The sequence below is a fragment of the Phaeodactylum tricornutum genome, chromosome 7, assembly GCF_000150955.2.
Source record: "Phaeodactylum tricornutum CCAP 1055/1 chromosome 7, whole genome shotgun sequence".
Classification (NCBI taxonomy): domain Eukaryota; phylum Bacillariophyta; class Bacillariophyceae; order Surirellales; family Neidiaceae; genus Phaeodactylum; species Phaeodactylum tricornutum.
Window position 1 is genome coordinate 742,039 of NC_011675.1, and position 19,202 is coordinate 761,240.

Sequence of the window (19,202 nt, forward strand, 5' to 3'; positions counted from 1 at the left end):
CAGCACGCCAACTTTACTGTTGGCGCCCACTACAGTCAGTCAATCGGCAATCTTGTCGTGCTCAACTTCCGGCACTTCGGAGGACAGCGTGGCCAATATGTCCAAAAAGCGAAGTATGGACAGTTTTTGCGGTTCGGATTTGCAAATATCTCCAAAAACGCTTCCCCTCTTTCTGTTTCGACCTTCGTTAACAGTAAGATTCGTAGCCGGATTTACAATACCACAAAAACTACCTTCTTCCTCTAGAATTTTATCAAGCAACGACGACCACATAATTTCGATTTTCACTACTTCTCTTTTGTCATGAGCTCCATTATTAGTGACGAGTCCTTCCAACTTGTTCGCGCGACGGCTCCTGTCGTCGCCGAGCATATTGAGGAGATTACGGGTACGTTTTATCCCAAAATGCTTGGTCGCCATCCGGAGTTGTACCAATTTTTCAACGAATCCAACCAACGCGCGGTCCCCGGTCTCTGCCCCGCCGCTAGCGGGGTAGTAACCACCCGCCAGTCCAAGACTCTAGGAGATGCCGTAGTGCAGTATGCTCTCAACATTGATAAGTTGGAAAACTTGAACGAGGCGGTACTTCGAATTGCCCACAAGCACTGCGCATTGGGCGTGAAGGCCGAGCACTATCAGATTGTCCATGACAACCTCATGGAAGCGATTGGCGAAGTTTTGGGTAGTGCGGTGACACCGGAAGTCGCAGCCGCGTGGAGTGAAGCTGTCATGGCTTTAGGGAAGATATTTATCGAGCAAGAGCAGAAATTGTACAACGAAGCCGAAAAAGTACAGTGGTCGGGACCGAAAGAATTCATTATCACGGATATTATTGATGAGACCCCCGTTGTGAAGTCATTCCGTATGAAGAGCAAGGATGGGCAGAAGGTCTGCCCCTTCAAACCGGGACAGTACCTTAGCATTTACGAGCAACCCAACAACAAGAAATATTTTGCTCCTCGTCACTATACGATTACTAGCCAGCCAGAAGATGATTTCTACCAGATTACCATCAAGAAACTCATTGACCCAGCTGTTCCGGATGACCGCACTCACGACGGTATCCTCAGCCACTACTTGCATTCCAAGAACGTCAACGATGTCATCAAGCTTGGTCCCATCTTTGGTCCGGAGGTTTTACTGCAGGGGGAAAAATCCCGCGTTGCTGCTTTCATCAGTGTGGGCATTGGCATCACACCAACAATGGGAATACTCCCGACTGCCGTCAAGGAACGTCCTCGTACTGCCGTCTTCCATGGTGACGTTAACGGCTCAAATCACGTTTCTCGCGAAGCTTTGGAAGAGTTTGGCAACGAGCAAAGCCTGTTTTCATACTCTTACTTCAATCCCGATGAAGCTGATACAAAGCTGCAGCACTATTCGGAAGGTCTCTTAACGGGAAGCAAAATTGTCGATAAGTTGAAGGATGCTGGTGTTAATTTTGCGACAGGGACAGACTATTTCATCTGTGCTGGCCCCACAGTTGCACCAATTCTGGTCAACGAGTTACGTGAATTGGGTGTAGACAAGAAGCTTCTACATTTGGAGTTTTTTGGCCCGTTTGTCTCTCTGATTGAGGAATAGATGAATGGGCTGATAGAAGCTATTGGCAGGAATGATCAAACGTAAAAAGAATAGAATACTATCAGAACTTCTCCTTACCCAAACCTAACTGGAATTGTCCTCCTGCATCCTTGCCGTTGTTCTGTCGTGCAAAACATTGGCTTTCTCATTCCGTGCTGACTGTGAGTTGAAATTAGATCTGTTTTTCTCGCTTCGTGCTTTACCAGTAAAGAAGCACCAAACTGTATCCCCGATCGAGCTTGTTTACTTGCTGCTGCACTTTGTTAGTGCCCGAGAAACTTCCTGCTAAAATGTGCGTATCAAATGACATGCTCTAATTTGATCTGGGATATGACCTTCTTGCGTCTCGAGAAAAAATTCTGTGACAAAGTTTGACAGCTTACAATTCCTTATTCGCGATCTACGTTATTCCCCGCCTCCACCTCCGTCGCCGGAGTCGCCGCCGCCCGAGCTTGAGACTTTAGGTGGAAAGAGTGTACGCATTTTATCAATACTCATGCTTTGCATCCATATCTTTCCCGGACCAGTCATGGTAGTATTGAAGAGACCTTCTCCACCGCAACAGATGGCAGCCACGTTGCCTACCCATTGGATATCAATGGTGACCGATGATTCAAAGCAAAGAATAGATTCAGTGTCAACCAAAAGTTTTTCACCTGGTTGAAGGTTCTGGCAAAAACGAAAGAATTCAGTGATTGAGAAATAAATGTCAGTGGGGATGGATGGAAGTTCACCTGACTTACCTTCTGGATCACAGTTCCCATGGCCATAAGGAACGCCTACCAGTAGAGAAGAGCAGTTATTGGTTTTATAGTTTTGCGGCTGAATGGCTACGTTGGAAAGCTGCACTTACCCATTCACCGTTGCTTACGGTTTGTACGATAAAATCAATGCCGCTGCATAGGAAGCTACCGATACTTGAGGCCGGATTGAATCCAGCTCCAACTTCAGTCGTCAAATTATCCACGCCAACGGTTGCGCAAAGAAAAGAGTCTCTCATGGTGACAATCTTTCCTGCCGGACAGCTCGCCATATTGATGGGTACAATCACCCCCGGATAATCCGGAGTCATGGCAATGTAACCATCTTGATCCGTTTCGTTGGTGTAGGTCAACTGAAACAAGGATCCACCGCCAGCGAGTCGACCAAATGTTTTTCCGAGACCCGCCAGTTTGGCTTCCATTTTCATACCATCACTCATGTAGGCCATGGCGCCGGAGAAACACATGACTTGTCGTCGGGCCCGCAGGGGCAACTGAACAATCTGCGCGTCGGTTCCAAGAATTTCGTAAACGGGCAAACCATCCGCGTAAACGTTTGGCTTGGGAGGGACCCAGAGCTCGAATCCGGCGAGCATGGGCAGGCCGGGGGTAGGAGTCGGATCAGGCTTGGACACCGGTACGCCTTCCGCCACGGCAAAGGCGTTTGTGGGTTCGGGCGACAGGGCTTGACCAAAAGCTGGAGTTGTCATGGTAGTATGAATCCGTGGCAAATCAAAGTGAGTAACTTGCAGCAATAGAGATACAAACACAAAGGTTATGCCGTCTTGCGTTCCCGAGGACTGCAAGTGTGTCGTTGCTCGGGAAAGCGAGAAGTAGGACGTATCGCAAGGATTGGAATGGCGTAATTTACAGAGCGTTGTGCCGGCTAATAGCACTCGCACATGAAAAAATCAAGGATTCTGATGTTTAACGAAAAAAGGCATTGCTCACGCCAGCGTATCCGGTAAACCATAATTAAAGGAAAACGTGTTCCCATGCAATTTTCCATACATGTCTGGTGCGCATCAAAGCGAACTCGTAGTCCCTAACAAACGGACCGAGGCAACGACCAAATTGGTCGGTTCTATCGTTCGGCTCGAAAGGTTCATTGCTCCGCGAGAGTGCAATCCTCTGCTTACCCTACCATGATGAAATCCTCGATTGATAAGAAAGACTCAGCAGCGGTCCTCCACCATGCCGGATGGGACCATCTTAAGCCTCCGAAACCGGACGCTGCCAAGTTTGCTGTAACCGGACACGAAAGCCAGGTCGTCACCCTTCAGATAGGTGTCGGTGAAGCCTGCCAGGGTGAAGCCGGTACCATGATGTATCTAAGCCCCGGTATGCGACAGTCGGTGACCTACGAAGGATGCTGCCAACGTTGTTGCTCGGGTGAAAGCTGCTTTGTCGTGAACTTTACCAACAGCGGCTCCACCGGGAATCACGAGTTCGTAGCCTTGACTCCGAACTTTCCCACCGCCAAGGTGGTGCCCGTCGATCTCTCGTCACCTGATGTGGGTGGGAAGCTTGTCGCGCAGCAAGGAGCGGTACGTTTGGATCCGAGAAAATACTTTTGCTTTTTGCATTGTCTGGAAGAATCCGTTCTCATGTAGTCTGTGTGTGTGTGTCTCTCTCTCTCTTTCGCCTGCTCTCTCGGGATACAGTACATGGCCAGTTACGGAGACGTCCGTGTGGGAATATCGTTGGATACCAACTGCATGCGCTGCTGCTGTGCAGGTTTGGGTTTGGTCCGACAGAAACTGGAGGGATCGGGAACGGTGTTCTTGGGCGGTACCGGAACGATTGTCCAAAAAGTATTGGCCGATGGTGAAACTATTTTGGTCGACACCAACTGCATCATGGCATTTGCGTCTACGTGCAAGTTGGATTTGAAGCGTGCGGGAGGAATTCTGGTATGTAGCCTACTAGTTCTAGCAAATGTACACGGCAGCAAACGACCTTTTTAGGGACCCATCGCTCACGGTTCCCACTCCATTTCTAGGGCATGGTGGGAGGTGGAGAAGGAATTTTCAACACCACGCTGACCGGACCCGGCCTTGTCGTTGTGCAAAGCATGAATGAGACAGTCTTTCGAGAGGCCTTGGCGACACAAAAAATTTATCGCCGGTAAACAACGTTTATGTGGCCTCTCAATTGCTAGGACCGTACGAAAAGAGTAGCTGACTGTAAATGCAAGCTTACTATTCATTAAACGAAACTATCGAAAGCAGTACAAAGGCTTGTTCCTTCTTTCAAGCTAGAGGTGATACCCAATCCTCTAAAGTCTCGACTGCAATACCACGAACGGACCAAAGTTGAGAATACATCGTATGTGTCGACTTGGTCCCCAATCGCGAAAGGGTCCATAGCCTGCCGGCGTGACTCGTGCCAGCGAGCTGGTGAAGCCGAAATGTAAGTACGCCGACTGTGACCGTGCCCGAATCAAAAATAATTTTGGGGCTAGCTAATTGGCCAGCCTGTTCCCAATGCCGGCGAAATAAACGTACAAGCCTCTTTTCATATTTACTTACTGTTAGGTATTGCAATCCGAATCTCATACTCAGCGACTCACATAAAAATACAGGCACCCCACGAAATTGAGTATCCTATGCCCCAACCCGCCGCTGGACAGTGACTACCTTCCTTTTTCAGGTCGACACCAGTGCACTATCAAATCTACACTCGCACTAGGTTTTGTTGGAAACATCCCACAACAACAACGACATGAACGACGAACCAGAGATTGTTGTTGACTTTGCGGCGGCTGAGGAAGTCGCACCATTGACAGAGGAGATCCAAAACCATGCGGATCCGAGTAAGTGAAACCAGACCAAAGCCGATTGATTACCTGTCTGAATCATCCCTACTATTGTTCTCATCATCCAAGCACTTGATCGTTGATTGTTGATAGTGGGCTCGGGGTTTCTCTGGTACACACCGCCTTTGGCGAGCACCAAGGAGCATCGTACGGGTGGGCATGAGTGGATGATATCGGGACACGATATGCAGGTGTTGACCACAACCGTCCCCCCTGGCGAACAAGTCGTGACGGAAATAGGATCCTTCATGTACGGATCGGTCGACATGAAGACTAGCGTCGAATTGACACTATGCAGTCGGGTTGGTTTTGCCGGAGGGTTGTCGCGGATCTTGGGAGGCGAATCTTGTGTCAAAGTAATGCTCACCAACGCATCGAACGAAGAAGGTTACGTGGGTATTACACCCAACTTTCCAGCCAAGATTGTTCCCATCAAGGTAAGCATTGTTCGTAAGAAAGCTGATCGTCAACTCTTCACAGTGTTCTGCTCTAATGTGATGCCCTGAACCTAATGTATCGTCTACGTGTAGTTTGGACATCACATCAGCCCCGATCACGCTTTGATTTCTCAAGGCGGTGCTTATATGAGTCATCTCGGAGACGTAAACGTCGGTAAGTTACTTACGGGAGATAATTCAGGCAATCTCGAAGGAAACAATGCCTCATTGAAATACTTTGCTTGACAGGCTGCGATTTGGATGCCAGTCTCCGTACGTGTTGCTGCGCTGGCTTTGGCTGCTTTCGACAAAAGATTACGGGTAGCGATGAGAGTATCGCCTTTCTCGCAGCGGGTGGTACCCTGATTTATCGGTATTTGTCAGAAAACGAAACCATCACGGTGGATAGTCGCTCCGTTGTGGCTATGGAAGAGACCGTCACCTTGGGAATCGCTCCCAATGGTCGGATCTGCATGTGTTGTTTGGGAGGGGAAGGGTGTTTTTCCACCACCCTCACTGGACCCGGAAAAGTCTTTATGCAGGTAAGATACGTTCGTAAATAGAGAACCCCTTACAAGGAATAACACGGACTAACAACAGAGTTTGCCTTGGGATTTACAGAGTATGAACTTTCAAAAATTCCGAGACGCTGTCCAAACAACAGTCATTGACGATCGGGGCGACGGGAGTGAGAGTGCTTTTAACTAAAGTTCCGTATGGCGGTGAAGCATTCATTAATACGTCTCGTGGAAATACTTAAGTAATAGCAGAAAAAGTTTGTTTTATTCAGTATGTAAAACAAGCGACCGCGGCTCTCAGTCTATTACGGAAGCGGCACCGTAAGCCACGGTGATGTCCGGATCAATATGTGTATTCACAGATGCTGATGGCAGTGCCTGTTGAACGAGTTTTCGTATTTGTGGGATGCGGGTTGTCCCGCCCACCATGACAACCTCGTCAACATCATCGTGACGCAAATTCAAGTCGTTCAGTAGGCGTGTCACGGGCGAAATGGAGCGTGCGTACAGCGCTTGCACACTCTGTTCGTACTCGCGAGAGGTTAGCGACAGCCGGAAAGTGGTCAGGTCGGTGCAAAAACCTTCGAGAGACACATCTGGGTCAACGTAGTCTTCGGGAAATCCGAGACACTCCGCCTCGACTGTTCCGTTGCCATCCGGGTATGCCGACAACGCAATCTTGAGTTGTTCTCCTAACGTATGGAAGGATGATACGGTACAAAGCGGCACCGTTTGTAGAGACGTACACGATGCCGAAAGCTGGTCTTCTAGATCCACATTGCTGGGCAGAGCTTGGACCAGTGACTGTAACGCTTGTGAGACTCGAGAAACTACGGCCTGTCCATGGCGATGCTCGAGCAAAAAGTGAGCAATGGCCGCGTCAAAATCCGCACCACCCAGTCGATCGTCTCCGTCGCTGCCCATGACGTCGACGAACCCGTCGCTCACGTGCAGCAAGGAAACGTCGAGTGTGCCTCCACCAAAATCGTACACGAGGATGTGATCCACACCTTCTTTCCGATTCAACCCGTAAGCCAAAGCGGCTGCTGTGGGCTCTTCTACGACACGCGCGACGGTAACACCGGCTTGTCGGAAAGCTTGGTACGTGGCGAGTTTTTGCGCGGCATTGAATTTGGCGGGGACGCAAATAACGGCCGATTTGATGTTGTCGTGTCCCAAAAAGGTTTCGGTGATTCTCATGAGATGACTGACGACGTACGATCCCACCTGCTGTGGTGAAATTGGCCGCGACGTCTCGGGCACACCAAAGACGACGCCGTGCTCGGGGTCGGCCGTCACGGCGAATTCGACCTCCTCCCGCAATTCCGTCATGGCGGGGTCGTCCGAGGGCCGCCCCAAAACGCGTTTGGCTTGATACAGGGTGTGGTGTGGATGGGAATCAATCCGTCGTTTCGCAGCTTGCCCGACCACAACGGCCGTGGGGTGCGGGTCCAGTAAGGACGACACTTTGGACGAGGGTCCAACGGGGCGTTCGGAAATTTCGAGAAAGGACACGACGGAGGGTACAATGGGAGAATTTGTGAGCGGATCCGGTATGCACTGAATATCTCCGACACCCTTGGACGGGGCTTGTACACAAATAACACTGTTGGTGGTACCGAGGTCGATCCCGGCAACCGTCGCGCGTCCCCGAAAGCCCATTTTGGCCATAATGCCAAAGGCCAGAATCCCGACCCCGATGAGAGAAGGCAGTAAAGCTTCGGCGCCACCCGAAGGTGCGTCTTGGCCGTGTTTTTGCAATGCTTTACTCGGACGCTTCCGCGGTGGGACTTGCGGTGGCGAGGCTTCGGCGGACCCCGAGACGTCATTGTGGGTGGAACTAGTCGAAGCCGAACCCGCGGTTTTGTCGCGTTTTCCCCGACGAACCCTCATTGTCGGATGGAGCGTACGCCGCCTTTCCCCGCTATCGTGCCTTTCCGTACGGTGGTCACTGCTCGTCACGGATGCTTCGTTCGGTTCGGTGGTCGATTGGCACATGGTACGGTGACCCCGACACGCATTTCCGTCGTCAGGAACGCTCGTTTGGGTCTCGTTGTGGTATCGCAAAGGACCTAACAGTAAGATGAATGGGGAACCATCATCGTATGAGGGCGACAATTAGGCGTCTGCCGCAAGAACAATACACGTGGAAGAGATTAAACAGTCTGACTGTGACTTACCTATTCGAAAACAATCTGTCGTACCGACACAGGGGATTTTCAACAGGTAGCAAGGCAATTACCGCTTAGAGGTTAACAGGTAGCTTTTCTAGCTAGCTCTAGATACTCTAATTAGAGCGCCGATAATGCACGACCGTGTGTATATGTGTGACACGCATTCATTTTTCTCCACACCGACGCTACGCGAGAACGAGGGTAGATTCGGTCCGTGTCGAAAAAGTAGCTTCCGGAATACCGTGTCTACCGTGGCGCTCACTGTCAGTCAGACCCTCCCTGACTTTCTTGGCAATCTACCGGCCGAATCTTACAGTTAGTCACTCTCAGGTATTGGATGGGAATCGGGACCGACAGAGTTTGGGTGGGGTAGAACTGTCGGGAGTGACCTCGAGACGGAGTTGTTTGTAACACACACATAGAGAGAGACGACTCGACAAATTTGACAGTGACTACTCCCACTTTTCTTCGTCAAGAACGAGATTCTGGACTTAACGACCACACCCTCACTCGAGACGGTTTCCCACAACCCTGCTGGCCTGTGATGGGATCCGGTCCATCGTCCGTCCTGAGCCTTAACACGGAGGATCCAAAGCAAGATGCGGCGGAACTCATGCACATATTTCCGAACCGTTTCGTGTCCGAACACGACGGCTCGTCGTGCATTCTCGTCGATGCCGAGCGGAGTAGGACGGTTCTACTGATACCGGCCGCGACTTCCTCCACAGCAACGTGGGTCTGCGAAGAGAATGAGATACAAGCAGCGGTGGGCAAACGTGATTCGGTGGTAGAACGTCGGATTTTGAATGATACGATAGTCGTTGCAGAAATTCAACTCCCGTCCGGTGGTAAGGTTGTGATGATTCCACCCACCTTGGTGCAGACCAGAGAAGGTCGTAGGGAATTGATGTCGCTCCTAAATAGACCTCTGACAGATGTACCGTCGGGTCCCGAATCGAACGGGGAGACGGAATCGGAGAAAACAGCTCAAGAAGAAAGGATGAACGAGGATTCCGCTGCTTCCGTTGGCCCGGGTGTATCCGAGTCCTTGCCTACCGCGACGCTTCCAAAGTTCACGTCACTGGACGTGCAGTTATTGCGGAAAGCCGGCAAGTTTGACCCCAATTTCCCCACCAATTCACGAAATCCTGTCGAGTTTGAAACAGATCTGTTCAAGGGTAAAGTACTGTTGCTGATACGGCCTACCGATCCAGACGAAGATCCCTACTGGTCCGAGCGCCTCTTTGCCAAGAAAAAACGGAACGTTGTTTTACAAATTCAGGGAAAGTTCAAACGAAAACCCAAAGGCAAGCTTTTCCTAGGTGCCGAGATTTCTCAGAAAATGAAAGTTGGTCTCCTCACGCGAGGACTCTTGGGATTACTGATACGCTGTCTGGAACGTTTCTTTAGCGATTTGCGGTATTCCTTCGGAGACACAGAAGGATTGGAAATGCCGCGGGTTGCTGCACCGGCACATAGCTCGTTCGAACGCGTCGCGGTGACGCCTCGCGGCGAGGTGCCGCCCACCATATCGGAAGATCCTTTCCCCGAAAGCAAAGAGGCATCGTCGGCACGACGCAAGGCCAAAAATTGGGATTGGAACATGGAGGACACGTACTCGATGACGTACTATTCCATGTACATTGATCTTCCAACCTGGCATCTCGTGAACTTACCCATGTCCGGTGATATTAATCTCAGGACACTCTGGAGCGATTCGTTTTTGCGGATAGTACTTTACGAAAAGACGGGAAAGCAACAGCCTCATTTACAAAAGTATAACAATTATGCTTTTGCTATTCAGGTACGAAAAACACCAATGACCACCACCCAGTGAATTGGAGGACCGCCATTCTCACCAATTTACTTTTCCTGCTGCAGGTAACCTACTTCGGCGATAAAGACCAATCGGCAGAAGAAGAGCTCGAAGACGAGGAAAGAGACAACATTTTTAGAGTAAGCGATAGAAGTCGCTTGCTGGAACGGGAGGAATCTGAGGGATCTGAAGGTGAAAATCATAGTGCAGGCTTGAAACGCTTAGATAGTCAGTCATTCCCTGCACTCATGCTTGCAGATTCAGATGGTGAAGACTTCTACGATGCCGAGGAGACCAGTGTATCTTTGGTTTATGAGCAGAGCGCCTCCGACAATGACCCAGCTGTCTCCGTGGATTTGCTTGTAACAATTGACAGTATTGTGCCTGCTTGGCTTGATGTTGTTTCCAACAGAGGAGGTTATTGTCGAACATTTGCAATTGTTGTTGGTTCGAACGTAACATTTCGCTCCGTTCAAGCTTGTGAATCGGCGATTGGGGATACTGGCGCTCAACAAAGAGTATCGAGGCTTGTCGACGAGAACTTTTCCCCGCGAATGTCCACGGCAGAACGAATGAGACGTATGCTCGGACTGGTCCTCGTGAACGGAGACCAAAACAATCTACAACATTTCAAAAGGGAACAGAGTGATTTTGACGCCACTTTTTTGAAGCGAGCCCCGACTCCTCTCTCAGAGAAAAAGCACTCCATTATTCGCGTTTCCGGTTTTGTAGCGAGAGCTGTCAGTGACCGGCATTGGATTGAGGAATGGGCAAAGATAACGGATTGCAATATTTCGTTTTATCATCCCGAGAAGAGAAAGCCCCACTTTCGAATCACGATTTCCAGCATTATGCGCACCGAGCGAATGGAACCGAACGCATTTCCTCATCTTCCAGGATTCTGTTTTTTGGTTGTAGAAACTGTTGGTCGTTCCGTCTACTTGATGTTTTCTTCGGAGACTGACTGTAAAGCATGGTTGGAAGTAATTCTCCGTGTAAAAATGTTGAATCAAAACGACGACCGTGACTCCGTTGCTTCACAAGACACGTCTTCACCGCAGCTCATGGAATTCGATAATCCAGCTGAGGAGTTTTTACACAAGAGTTCGATGTGGAATGTCAAGAATCGAAGGATATTGAACTGTGGACAGTTTTGCTTTCGGGCGCAAGTAAACGTCAAGAATCCTTTGATTCTGGCAGAAGAAGCGCTCAGACTGGCACTGAATCCGTCAAGCGATGAGGACTACCAAAGGCGACGACAATTTCTCAGTAGTGCTGCGGCATTGAAAAGAGCCAACGTTAGGGGGCTACCAGAAGAATCACGACTGGCATTTTTCTTGAACGTATACCATACTATGATTATGCATGCATTCTTGGTTCTGGGACCTCCCGGTTCTAGTCTGAAATGGATCGGCTACTTCAATAATATTGCGTATGAAGTGGGAGACGACGTCTTTTCGCTAACCGAGCTGGAGCATTGTATCATTCGCTCTAAAATGGCGTATCCTTCTCAGTTTATATCGAGATTTGTTCTTCCTAAGTCACAATATGCATTCGCTCTTACAAAAGCTGACTATCGCATCAATTTTGCATTGAACTGTGGGTCTACCAGCAACCCGAGCTGTATCTTTATTTTCCGTCCCGAGCGATTAAACGAACAATTGGATGCAGCCTGCCGATTGTACCTTTCCAGCGTTGTTGTGACTGTGCAAAAGAGCTCTCGTGAAGTGTATGTCCAGCTGCCACGCGTATGCCAGTGGTTTTCCGAAGACTTTGGGACGCAGACAGAGATGATATCCAAGATTCAGCCATATCTTAAAACAAGTGAGCGGCAAAAACTTTCGTTGTGCTGGGCAACATTGCCACAAACATACGACATGAGTGCAGTAACAGTTCGATACAAGGATTATAGTTTCCAGTGTCGTCCGCTGACTTTGCTACCTGGGACAGTTTAGTACTTTATAAATAGAAATATCTTGAATATAACCCTCTGGACACCGCTGTGAATACCGCTTAGCAGACTACCAGCTTTCCTTGTCAAACATCCCAAAATCTTAGCGTGAAGGTTTACAGCATTGATTGGCACCACATCATAATCCTATCCTTGTAGGCACTATTTTCCCCCGAAGATTACAAGAGTTGACTGTGAAAACTCCGGTTTGTTCTGGTCTTTCGAAAAATGGTTGACAGTAAGTGACTCGTCAATAACCGAGACGTAACACACAGATTCTCTATTATTTCTTCTTTACGTTTGATCTACTCTTTTGATAGAGCTAGCGAATGCGTGTTATTGTGTGTTCTATATTTTACTTTTCACTAGTTCTGTATGCTCCCGAACCTCGCTGTCTGATTGCTGGTCTTCTGCAAGTACATCGATTCCTCCGATTGTTACATTTTTTAGTTCTTACATTCAGTCCGTTCCCTCCTTTCATCGAATGATCATATCCTCAAGTCCCATCGAAAATACTATTCTGCCGAAGGTGAGCTCGCTCTTTTCTAAGCACTTCATGCGGCATGTCACTTTCTTCCGGACATGTCACACTTGCCTGCCAATCTTGATATACAAGGAAGATACAGATGTAACTAATGTAACTGTCACTGTAACATACCCTGATACAGTCCCGAAAAAGCAGTCCATACATGTACGACGGGAACATGGTCCAAGTTCGCTCGCATCCCAAAGGTCTGTACATAAAGCCCTTTCCTTCAGTGGATTCGGTATGGAAGAGACGCAACAGAAACGCGTAGCGGCCGTCATCTTTTCGGCAGATTTGGCCCGTTGCGTCAGCAACCAACATCGTCTTGCTCCTACTTATATTGGGATTCGGCGTGTGCGCCCGAGTTCGAAGCTTGTCAAACAAGCTCTTCACGGGAAAGAATTTGGAAAAATAAAACCAACGACACTTCCTAATGTCGTCTTCAAAATGATTGATGAAGAAACGGGCGAGGAGAGACGCATGACCAGTAAAGAAAAGAAAAAGGCCAAATCTAAGCGACGGAATCAACAAAGGGAGGCTTTCCAACAACAAAAAGCGTCGGAACAGGCACGTCCCCAAGCTAGCGATAATCCCATTGCCTCACATGAAAAGAATGAGGCAGAGAAAAATTTAGAGCGACTGACGAACAGCGAAGACGGCGATTGTGGAAAAGTGTGGGAATCGGAAGAAAACAACAACGATCGGTACGCCCATCTTTCTATCGATCATTCCGCCTTGGAGCAAGAGCTGGCTGATTTGCGAGGTGAGAGAGATGGTGTGCCTCCGGTAGCGCTTTCTGCACCGCTGACCTTTACTGGAATACAGCTTGGTCTTTTGGGGGATGTACGTCATACCCCCGCACTCAAGATCGTCTTGGACGAGGACCTTGCCAGAAAATGGGGGGAAACGCTCAAAGAGAGTATGCTACCAGCAGAAGCACAACGCAGAGCAGAAAACCTACGCGAAATGCCTTATCATTTGGTCCCCGAAGTTTGGATGCGCATGAAACCGCAAATGTTGGGTCAGCCTTTGCAAATAAATACGATGCCGACAGTGTCAGTCCCTGTTGGTCCAAGAGACGTGGCATTCTACGAGATTCGTCCGTCGCTGAGGGACACATACTCACGGGATACAGCATCTGATGCAGTTGTTCAATTACTGCACAGTAACACGAGCCTCAATCTATCTTGCGGGGCAAAGTTTGGGAGTGATTTCTTGCTCTACGATGGCAATCGTTCCGCACGGCACGCCTTTGCTGGGATGCGGGTAGTAGAGGGCGACGAGGAATTTCCTCTTCCCAAAGCGTATGATTTATCAGGCTACGTGCGTTGTTTGAACACAGCTGGAAAGCTTGCCCTTTTGGCTTGGGTGCAACGACGTGGCGATGTCCATCATGTTGCGATTATTGATTTGGCGCTTGAAAAATTAGTCGACAGGGGTGCAAAGAGATCACGACAAACGGCCCTAGAACGGCGGTACAACACGCTGGCGAAAAAATAGGCGCATATAAAAAATAAATTGCGCGGAGGGTCCTAATGATGGTAGAAGCAGCTATAGTTCTTTACAAGGGACAGACACCGTTTCTTACGGGTCGGGGCCAAACTCTCGGGGAGTACATTGCCAGACTGGACGACCCGCTGTTTCCTGAATCGGGCGCGCCACGCTATGGCCAAATTGTACACTGGTAGGTTGGCAATTTTCGTCAACATTCTTGAATAATATTGTTTTGACCTCTTCCAACTGGCTCAAACTGATTCTCATGGGAGTGTCAGAAACAAACCAAGAGACAAATTCGCCACACGGTGGCTCTGTCAAAGATCCATCGTACCGATAAAAATGTATGGAAGGAATGAGCAGCTCGTGGTAAGGATCCCAATTTGATTTTCGAAGCGAGCGCTTGCTTTCCAATTCAACATCCTCAAGTCCCGTCGAGAAATCACCCCAAGATGAATAATCATGGAATTTGCTAGTCATGTTCTTTCCCAATATAATATGGGCATTCGAGACAAGACGACGTTCCTTTCTTCGAAGGGCCGAACATCGAGCTATATTGATGTCATATACCGCTCGAAAGACATCAATCGCCTCCTGGAAGTAGCTGTTGAAGCCTGTACTTGTGGCTCGAATTGTAACGCTTTGTACCACCATACGTCGCCTTCCTCGATGAATGTGAAAAATCTGCATTTCCCCATCAAATTTTTCGCCTCGAATCAGATGCTCTCCTGGAACTTTGAAGTCAATATGGGTCACGTCTGCATAGCCACCCCAATTGTTAGGAAAGTCCGCATTCGGTGGATCCGGCTAGAGGATGCAATCTAACTTGTCAGTTCAAGTTTTTGGAATCAAAAATTGCACAGTAGACATGCTTACCTCTTGGCATGCCAGTTCATTCAGATTGCGACATGGACGTCGTTTGTATCGCAATCGTAGTTTGTTCGGCTGAATTTCTTTGGTTACCTCGTCTTCGAAAATTTGAAAATCTCCTCTCTGTAAAAATGATAAAGACAATTGATTAAAAGGAAGCTACATTCACTGAGTTTCAGACGAACAGCATATATTCCTTACACGAGATCGAACCTCATGGTGTTCATCACAAACTGCCCCACTCGGCCGAAGGTCAATCGGACTCTGCATCCCGACTCGATCACACATGTTTCGAGTAGGATTTCGGTTTGCCAAAATCCCTCTCCATGGACCGAATCCATTGTCCATAAACTCAGTCCAGTAATTGTTAGGAGGGTTTCCTACCGAGCCCCACCGATTGTTTTTGTATCCGACATTGAACTGGTTGTTCTGCTGTTGAATAATGCCAGCATGCCCAGGCCCATACAAAGCATTTGCAGAGGTATCGTAGTTGAAATACCACTGCTCTGGATTTTTAGGTGGATCATTTGGTCTGTATGGATCAGATTCGCTTGGTGCGGTCGAAGGTGAAGGGGATGGCGCTACGGACGGTGAGGCCGATGGCGGAGCCGAAGGAAAGGATGACGGCCTCGATGAGGGAATGTCGGATGGCGTCGCTGTAGTTGGCATCGAGGTGGGTGCCGAGGTGAATAACGGATTGAACTCCATTCTCCAAATAGTACCGGAAGTGTCATTCTCATTCCAGCCGTGAAGAGGCTCGATATTGCGCCAAGATCGGCATCGCACCGTGCACGGCATCAAACAACAAAGCGAAATCGCAATCAGCCTCATTCTTAATGTCAGTTCTATCCAGGATTATGTGACAATCATCCTATTCAAAAAGACAGGTCATGGCAAAAAGGCCGGAGCATCCACGATTATGAAATGTGTGACTTTTCATCATTCGTCAAAGACAATCGTGTCGTGTCGACTCCTGGTCGACGAAAAGTCTATCAAAGACGGCCGAAATTATGAGGGACTTTTCGATGCCCTCTCGGCTCTAATTCTGACGTCTGTCAGACTGCCCTTTCCACATGGATTAGGGTTCTGGCACTCCATTTTTTGTCTGCGTCATAGCCTATGACGCAGTCATAGGTAGTTGTTTTGGGCACCCTGTCTTTCTGGTCTCGTTACTGTAAATTTGTTGACAGTACGATGAAGCCTGGATAATCTCTTCGCAATGTATAGGAAACTAAATCGTTTTCTCGGCATGGCCACAAACAATGAGAAAAATGCTGAACTCATCGGGACACGTCAGGTGCTGTCGACTTCGATGGAACGCGAATGTAATAAGCCTGCACTGTGCGCAAGTGACGTTGTTTGATTTTCTTATTAAATACAGCATATCTCAAGTCAGTTATAGGGAATTAACCCATCAAAATGACGTTTTCGTCGATAAACTTGTATGGCGGAACTTCCAAGTTCAGCGGAGACGGTCCCTTTCGAATACGTCCGGACTTATCGTAGTGAGATCCGTGACACGGACAGAACCATCCACCAAAGTCACCTGCGTTGGACACAGGCACGCAACCCAAGTGGGGACAGATACCCAACACAACAATAAATTCAGGCTTGAGGGTACGGTCTGCGTCAGTTTCCTGATCACGAAGGTATTCCATTGGAACGGCCGCTTCGGTGGCAATTTCAGCCGCCGATCGGCGTCGGATAAAAACAGGCTTTCCGCGCCACTTCGCGGTAATGGTCTTTCCCATTTCAATAGAAGAGAGATCAAATTCAGAGAACGCAAGAGCAAGAACATCGGCGGACGCGCTCATGGAAGCGACGAACTTAACGACCAGAAGACGGGCAGCCGAAGCGTAAGCGAAACGGACAGAAGAAAGCATCAAATACGTAAAAGCGCGGCGTTCAGGTTCGGCAACCTTGTCAACACGGTCTTCTTCAAACATGTGGTCAACGCTACCAAGCTCATGAAGAGCCGGAGTCTTACCAGAGAATGCACGACCTGCGGCTGAAGATACGCAAAATAAAATTGAAAAGACAGCGTTAGTGCTTTTCTGGGGACCAGGCAAGTGAGCAGTAACTTCAATCTATCAAAACATCATCAATAAGTCAGCCAGTATTGGTAGGCACATTGCACGGCTTGTTGCACCAGATTAAGAAATTGTAAATTCAGTTTTACTAGAGTGGGAGGCCAGACGGACACAGTAGAAATCCTACGAATTTGTACAGCTACGACACAAACATCGGCAGCATCTTCTCATTGCCCTCTATCTGGCTTCCTTGCTCGATGTTTCTTTCAACACGTCATGCCTCTCACTCACTGTTTCCAAAAAGGGGTCTGACATTAAAGTTTAGAGTAACTTGGCCGAACGCTCTCGGAGCCAAGCGGCTGGCAGCTCGAAAGGCGTTCATGGTCGACATGCAGAGCGAATATGGCTGTCGATGACGTCGAAAGAGGATAGGCGGGTAGTTGCGCTTGCTGCTCGGCGAAATCTTTTAGTCGAGCGAATCCATATGGCCATTCCGTCGGTCCATGCAACCGTTTGTCGGACGAGCACCAAACGCAAGACGATTCGATACACAGTCTGAAACGCAGACAGACGCACACCACGGGAACACCGCACAAAACCAAAAACCTAGCCCCCTTATTGGATCATCAATGCCGACAGCAACATCTTTCACAGCGCTGCAGATTAATTGGAGCTGTAACATGCTGTATTCTGAAACCGTGAAAATCTCCATACTGACTGTGAATGCCGATTGCGTACCGCCACTTACAATTTGTAATCCAATCTATTGATTTTGTGCAAACCTAAAACTAGATATTTTACAGTTCTAATGTCCAGTCACTTCCTGCAGATTGCGACGCCCTGTTAATTTTGTTCCATCATTAGACATCAATCCTACCAATTTTAGACGACGCTCTCGGCAAGGAATACACCATGCGGATTAGCGCAGAAACCATACAGCAGGCCGAGCAGCGTGTGAATCCCGACGGTGAGCGCGAGCTTGTGCTTCGGGAGCTAGCGATTCCTTTCATCGAGAATATGGGCGCTGCTCGGGATGATTACGACGCTTGGGACTTGACCAACAATCGAATAGTGCGCCTGGAAAATTTTCCACGGGTACGAAGGCTCGCGACACTTCACTGCTCGGGGAACAACATTGAAAGTGTGGACGCCATAAATATTTCCAAAAATGCAAATTGCATACGACATCTCTACATGAGTGACAACAACATTGCGTCTCTGGGGGAACTGGTTAATATCGGTGAAGCGTGTGCAGGCCTCGAGCATTTATGTTTAGTTGGGAATGCCGTAACTCGTAAGTGGAGTATGGTATGACTGTGAATAGTGTCTTGGCGAATCATGGCTTCTTACCAGACTTGCTTCTACACCAGGGCAACAACATTACCGACTGTTTGCTATTGCCAAGATTCCATCTCTTAAAGTTTTAGATTTTCGAAAAATTAAGCCAGGTGAGCGCGAGAAAGCTGCCAAGTTTGCTATCAGCACGGCTGGTGCTGCACTAGAGGAGGATGTGCAAAAGTCTTTGCCCAAAACTTTTGTTCCTGGTGAAGCATTGGATGGCGGGCGGTCGTTTACTCACAGATTCACGGCGGCTGAAAAGGAAAAGATTAGAGCTATGCTTGATAATGCTATGTCGGCCAAAGACGTAGAAGCAATCGAAAATGCCGTCAGCAACGGTGTTCTACCGGCAGGACTCGTAGTAGAAGAGAACCAGCCAGATTCGAAACGAAGGAAGATATAAATTTACACTGAAATTCAGTTTTTCGGAATTGCTATACTTTATTCTAATTTATAGAAAATGGGCAAGGTGAAAATGGTTGGTGCGGTGTGATAAAGTTTGTTTCTGCTCTCGGTAGGTATGGATAACAATCCATTGTCGTAGCTGCAACGTTCACTGTCGGTTGATCGCTCGTATTTTGAGCGCACAAATGGGTATGTGTGCTCATTCGGTACCGATTCTGCATTTTGGTCGTGTCAGCCGAACATGACGAAAACGCTGTGACTTGCTATGCAGTTGCATTTACATTTACTGTTTGCATGACACAGCAATGGTACGTAGAAGTCAAAGTCGTCGCTCCGAAACGGAAGAGACAAAGGAGGAGAGACTCCTGCGTAAAGCGCAAGAGTACATTGACGCACAAGAACGCAAGAGTAGCAGTCGACATCTTGGTCCGGACGACGCTCAACAGACTAGGGCCAAAAAGAAACGTGAAAGCTCTTCAC

The 19,202-nt window shown here is 48.5% G+C and overlaps 9 protein-coding genes across 9 annotated transcripts; 5 read left to right on the forward strand and 4 right to left on the reverse strand.

Annotated features, from left to right (window-relative positions):
- Positions 1-303: 303 nt before the first annotated feature.
- On the forward strand, positions 304-1,584 carry PHATRDRAFT_45621 (predicted protein; the record flags this gene model as incomplete). Its single annotated transcript, XM_002179670.1, has 1 exon — positions 304-1,584. The coding sequence occupies one exon, from the start codon at positions 304-306 to the stop codon at positions 1,582-1,584; it is 1,281 nt and encodes a 426-aa protein (XP_002179706.1).
- Positions 1,585-1,989: 405 nt separating this feature from the next.
- On the reverse strand, positions 1,990-3,092 carry PHATRDRAFT_45622 (predicted protein; the record flags this gene model as incomplete). The annotated part of the gene is made up of 3 exons (XM_002179869.1): positions 2,438-3,092; positions 2,328-2,363; positions 1,990-2,253 (listed from the first exon to the last, which is right to left on the reverse strand). The coding sequence occupies exons 1-3, from the start codon at positions 3,053-3,055 to the stop codon at positions 1,990-1,992; spliced, it is 918 nt and encodes a 305-aa protein (XP_002179905.1). The 5' UTR covers positions 3,056-3,092.
- A 381-nt stretch (positions 3,093-3,473) lies between these two features.
- On the forward strand, positions 3,474-4,582 carry PHATRDRAFT_45623 (predicted protein). The gene is made up of 3 exons (XM_002179671.1): positions 3,474-3,892; positions 4,010-4,258; positions 4,348-4,582. Exons 1-3 carry the CDS (start codon positions 3,491-3,493, stop codon positions 4,474-4,476), a joined length of 780 nt encoding a protein of 259 aa, XP_002179707.1. The 5' UTR covers positions 3,474-3,490; the 3' UTR covers positions 4,477-4,582.
- A 359-nt stretch (positions 4,583-4,941) lies between these two features.
- PHATRDRAFT_45624 (predicted protein) lies at positions 4,942-6,384 on the forward strand. Its single transcript, XM_002179672.1, has 5 exons — positions 4,942-5,160; positions 5,257-5,600; positions 5,694-5,775; positions 5,850-6,142; positions 6,222-6,384. The coding sequence occupies exons 1-5, from the start codon at positions 5,070-5,072 to the stop codon at positions 6,306-6,308; spliced, it is 897 nt and encodes a 298-aa protein (XP_002179708.1). The 5' UTR covers positions 4,942-5,069; the 3' UTR covers positions 6,309-6,384.
- Positions 6,385-6,415: 31 nt separating this feature from the next.
- On the reverse strand, positions 6,416-7,558 carry PHATRDRAFT_11940 (predicted protein; the record flags this gene model as incomplete). The annotated part of the gene is made up of 2 exons (XM_002179870.1): positions 6,416-6,714; positions 6,865-7,558. Coding segments are annotated over 2 exons (993 nt in total), but the record flags the coding sequence as incomplete, so codon positions are not given.
- Positions 7,559-8,836: 1,278 nt separating this feature from the next.
- Positions 8,837-14,085, forward strand: PHATRDRAFT_45626 (predicted protein; the record flags this gene model as incomplete). Its single annotated transcript, XM_002179673.1, has 5 exons — positions 8,837-10,096; positions 10,174-11,932; positions 12,429-12,475; positions 12,510-12,588; positions 12,728-14,085. The coding sequence occupies 5 exons, from the start codon at positions 8,837-8,839 to the stop codon at positions 14,083-14,085; spliced, it is 4,503 nt and encodes a 1,500-aa protein (XP_002179709.1).
- An 84-nt stretch (positions 14,086-14,169) lies between these two features.
- PHATRDRAFT_35370 (predicted protein) lies at positions 14,170-15,780 on the reverse strand (the record flags this gene model as incomplete). Its single annotated transcript, XM_002179871.1, has 3 exons — positions 14,170-14,886; positions 14,956-15,072; positions 15,151-15,780. The coding sequence occupies 3 exons, from the start codon at positions 15,778-15,780 to the stop codon at positions 14,170-14,172; spliced, it is 1,464 nt and encodes a 487-aa protein (XP_002179907.1).
- A 575-nt stretch (positions 15,781-16,355) lies between these two features.
- PHATRDRAFT_12233 (predicted protein) lies at positions 16,356-16,895 on the reverse strand (the record flags this gene model as incomplete). Its single annotated transcript, XM_002179872.1, has 1 exon — positions 16,356-16,895. The coding sequence occupies one exon, from the start codon at positions 16,893-16,895 to the stop codon at positions 16,356-16,358; it is 540 nt and encodes a 179-aa protein (XP_002179908.1).
- Positions 16,896-17,891: 996 nt separating this feature from the next.
- On the forward strand, positions 17,892-18,720 carry PHATRDRAFT_12161 (predicted protein; the record flags this gene model as incomplete). Its single annotated transcript, XM_002179674.1, has 2 exons — positions 17,892-18,273; positions 18,350-18,720. The coding sequence occupies 2 exons, from the start codon at positions 17,892-17,894 to the stop codon at positions 18,718-18,720; spliced, it is 753 nt and encodes a 250-aa protein (XP_002179710.1).
- Positions 18,721-19,202: the final 482 nt, after the last annotated feature.

Coding starts and splice junctions, on each gene's coding strand:
- PHATRDRAFT_45623 (XM_002179671.1), top strand. CDS start 3,491: ATGATGAAATCCTCGATTGATAAGAAAGACTCAGCAGCGGTCCTCCAC. Junction 3,893..4,009: donor TTGTCGCGCAGCAAGGAGCG/GTACGTTTGGAT, acceptor CTCGGGATACAG/TACATGGCCAGTTACGGAGA. Junction 4,259..4,347: donor AGCGTGCGGGAGGAATTCTG/GTATGTAGCCTA, acceptor CTCCATTTCTAG/GGCATGGTGGGAGGTGGAGA.
- PHATRDRAFT_45624 (XM_002179672.1), top strand. CDS start 5,070: ATGAACGACGAACCAGAGATTGTTGTTGACTTTGCGGCGGCTGAGGAA. Junction 5,601..5,693: donor CCAAGATTGTTCCCATCAAG/GTAAGCATTGTT, acceptor GTCTACGTGTAG/TTTGGACATCACATCAGCCC. Junction 6,143..6,221: donor CCGGAAAAGTCTTTATGCAG/GTAAGATACGTT, acceptor TGGGATTTACAG/AGTATGAACTTTCAAAAATT.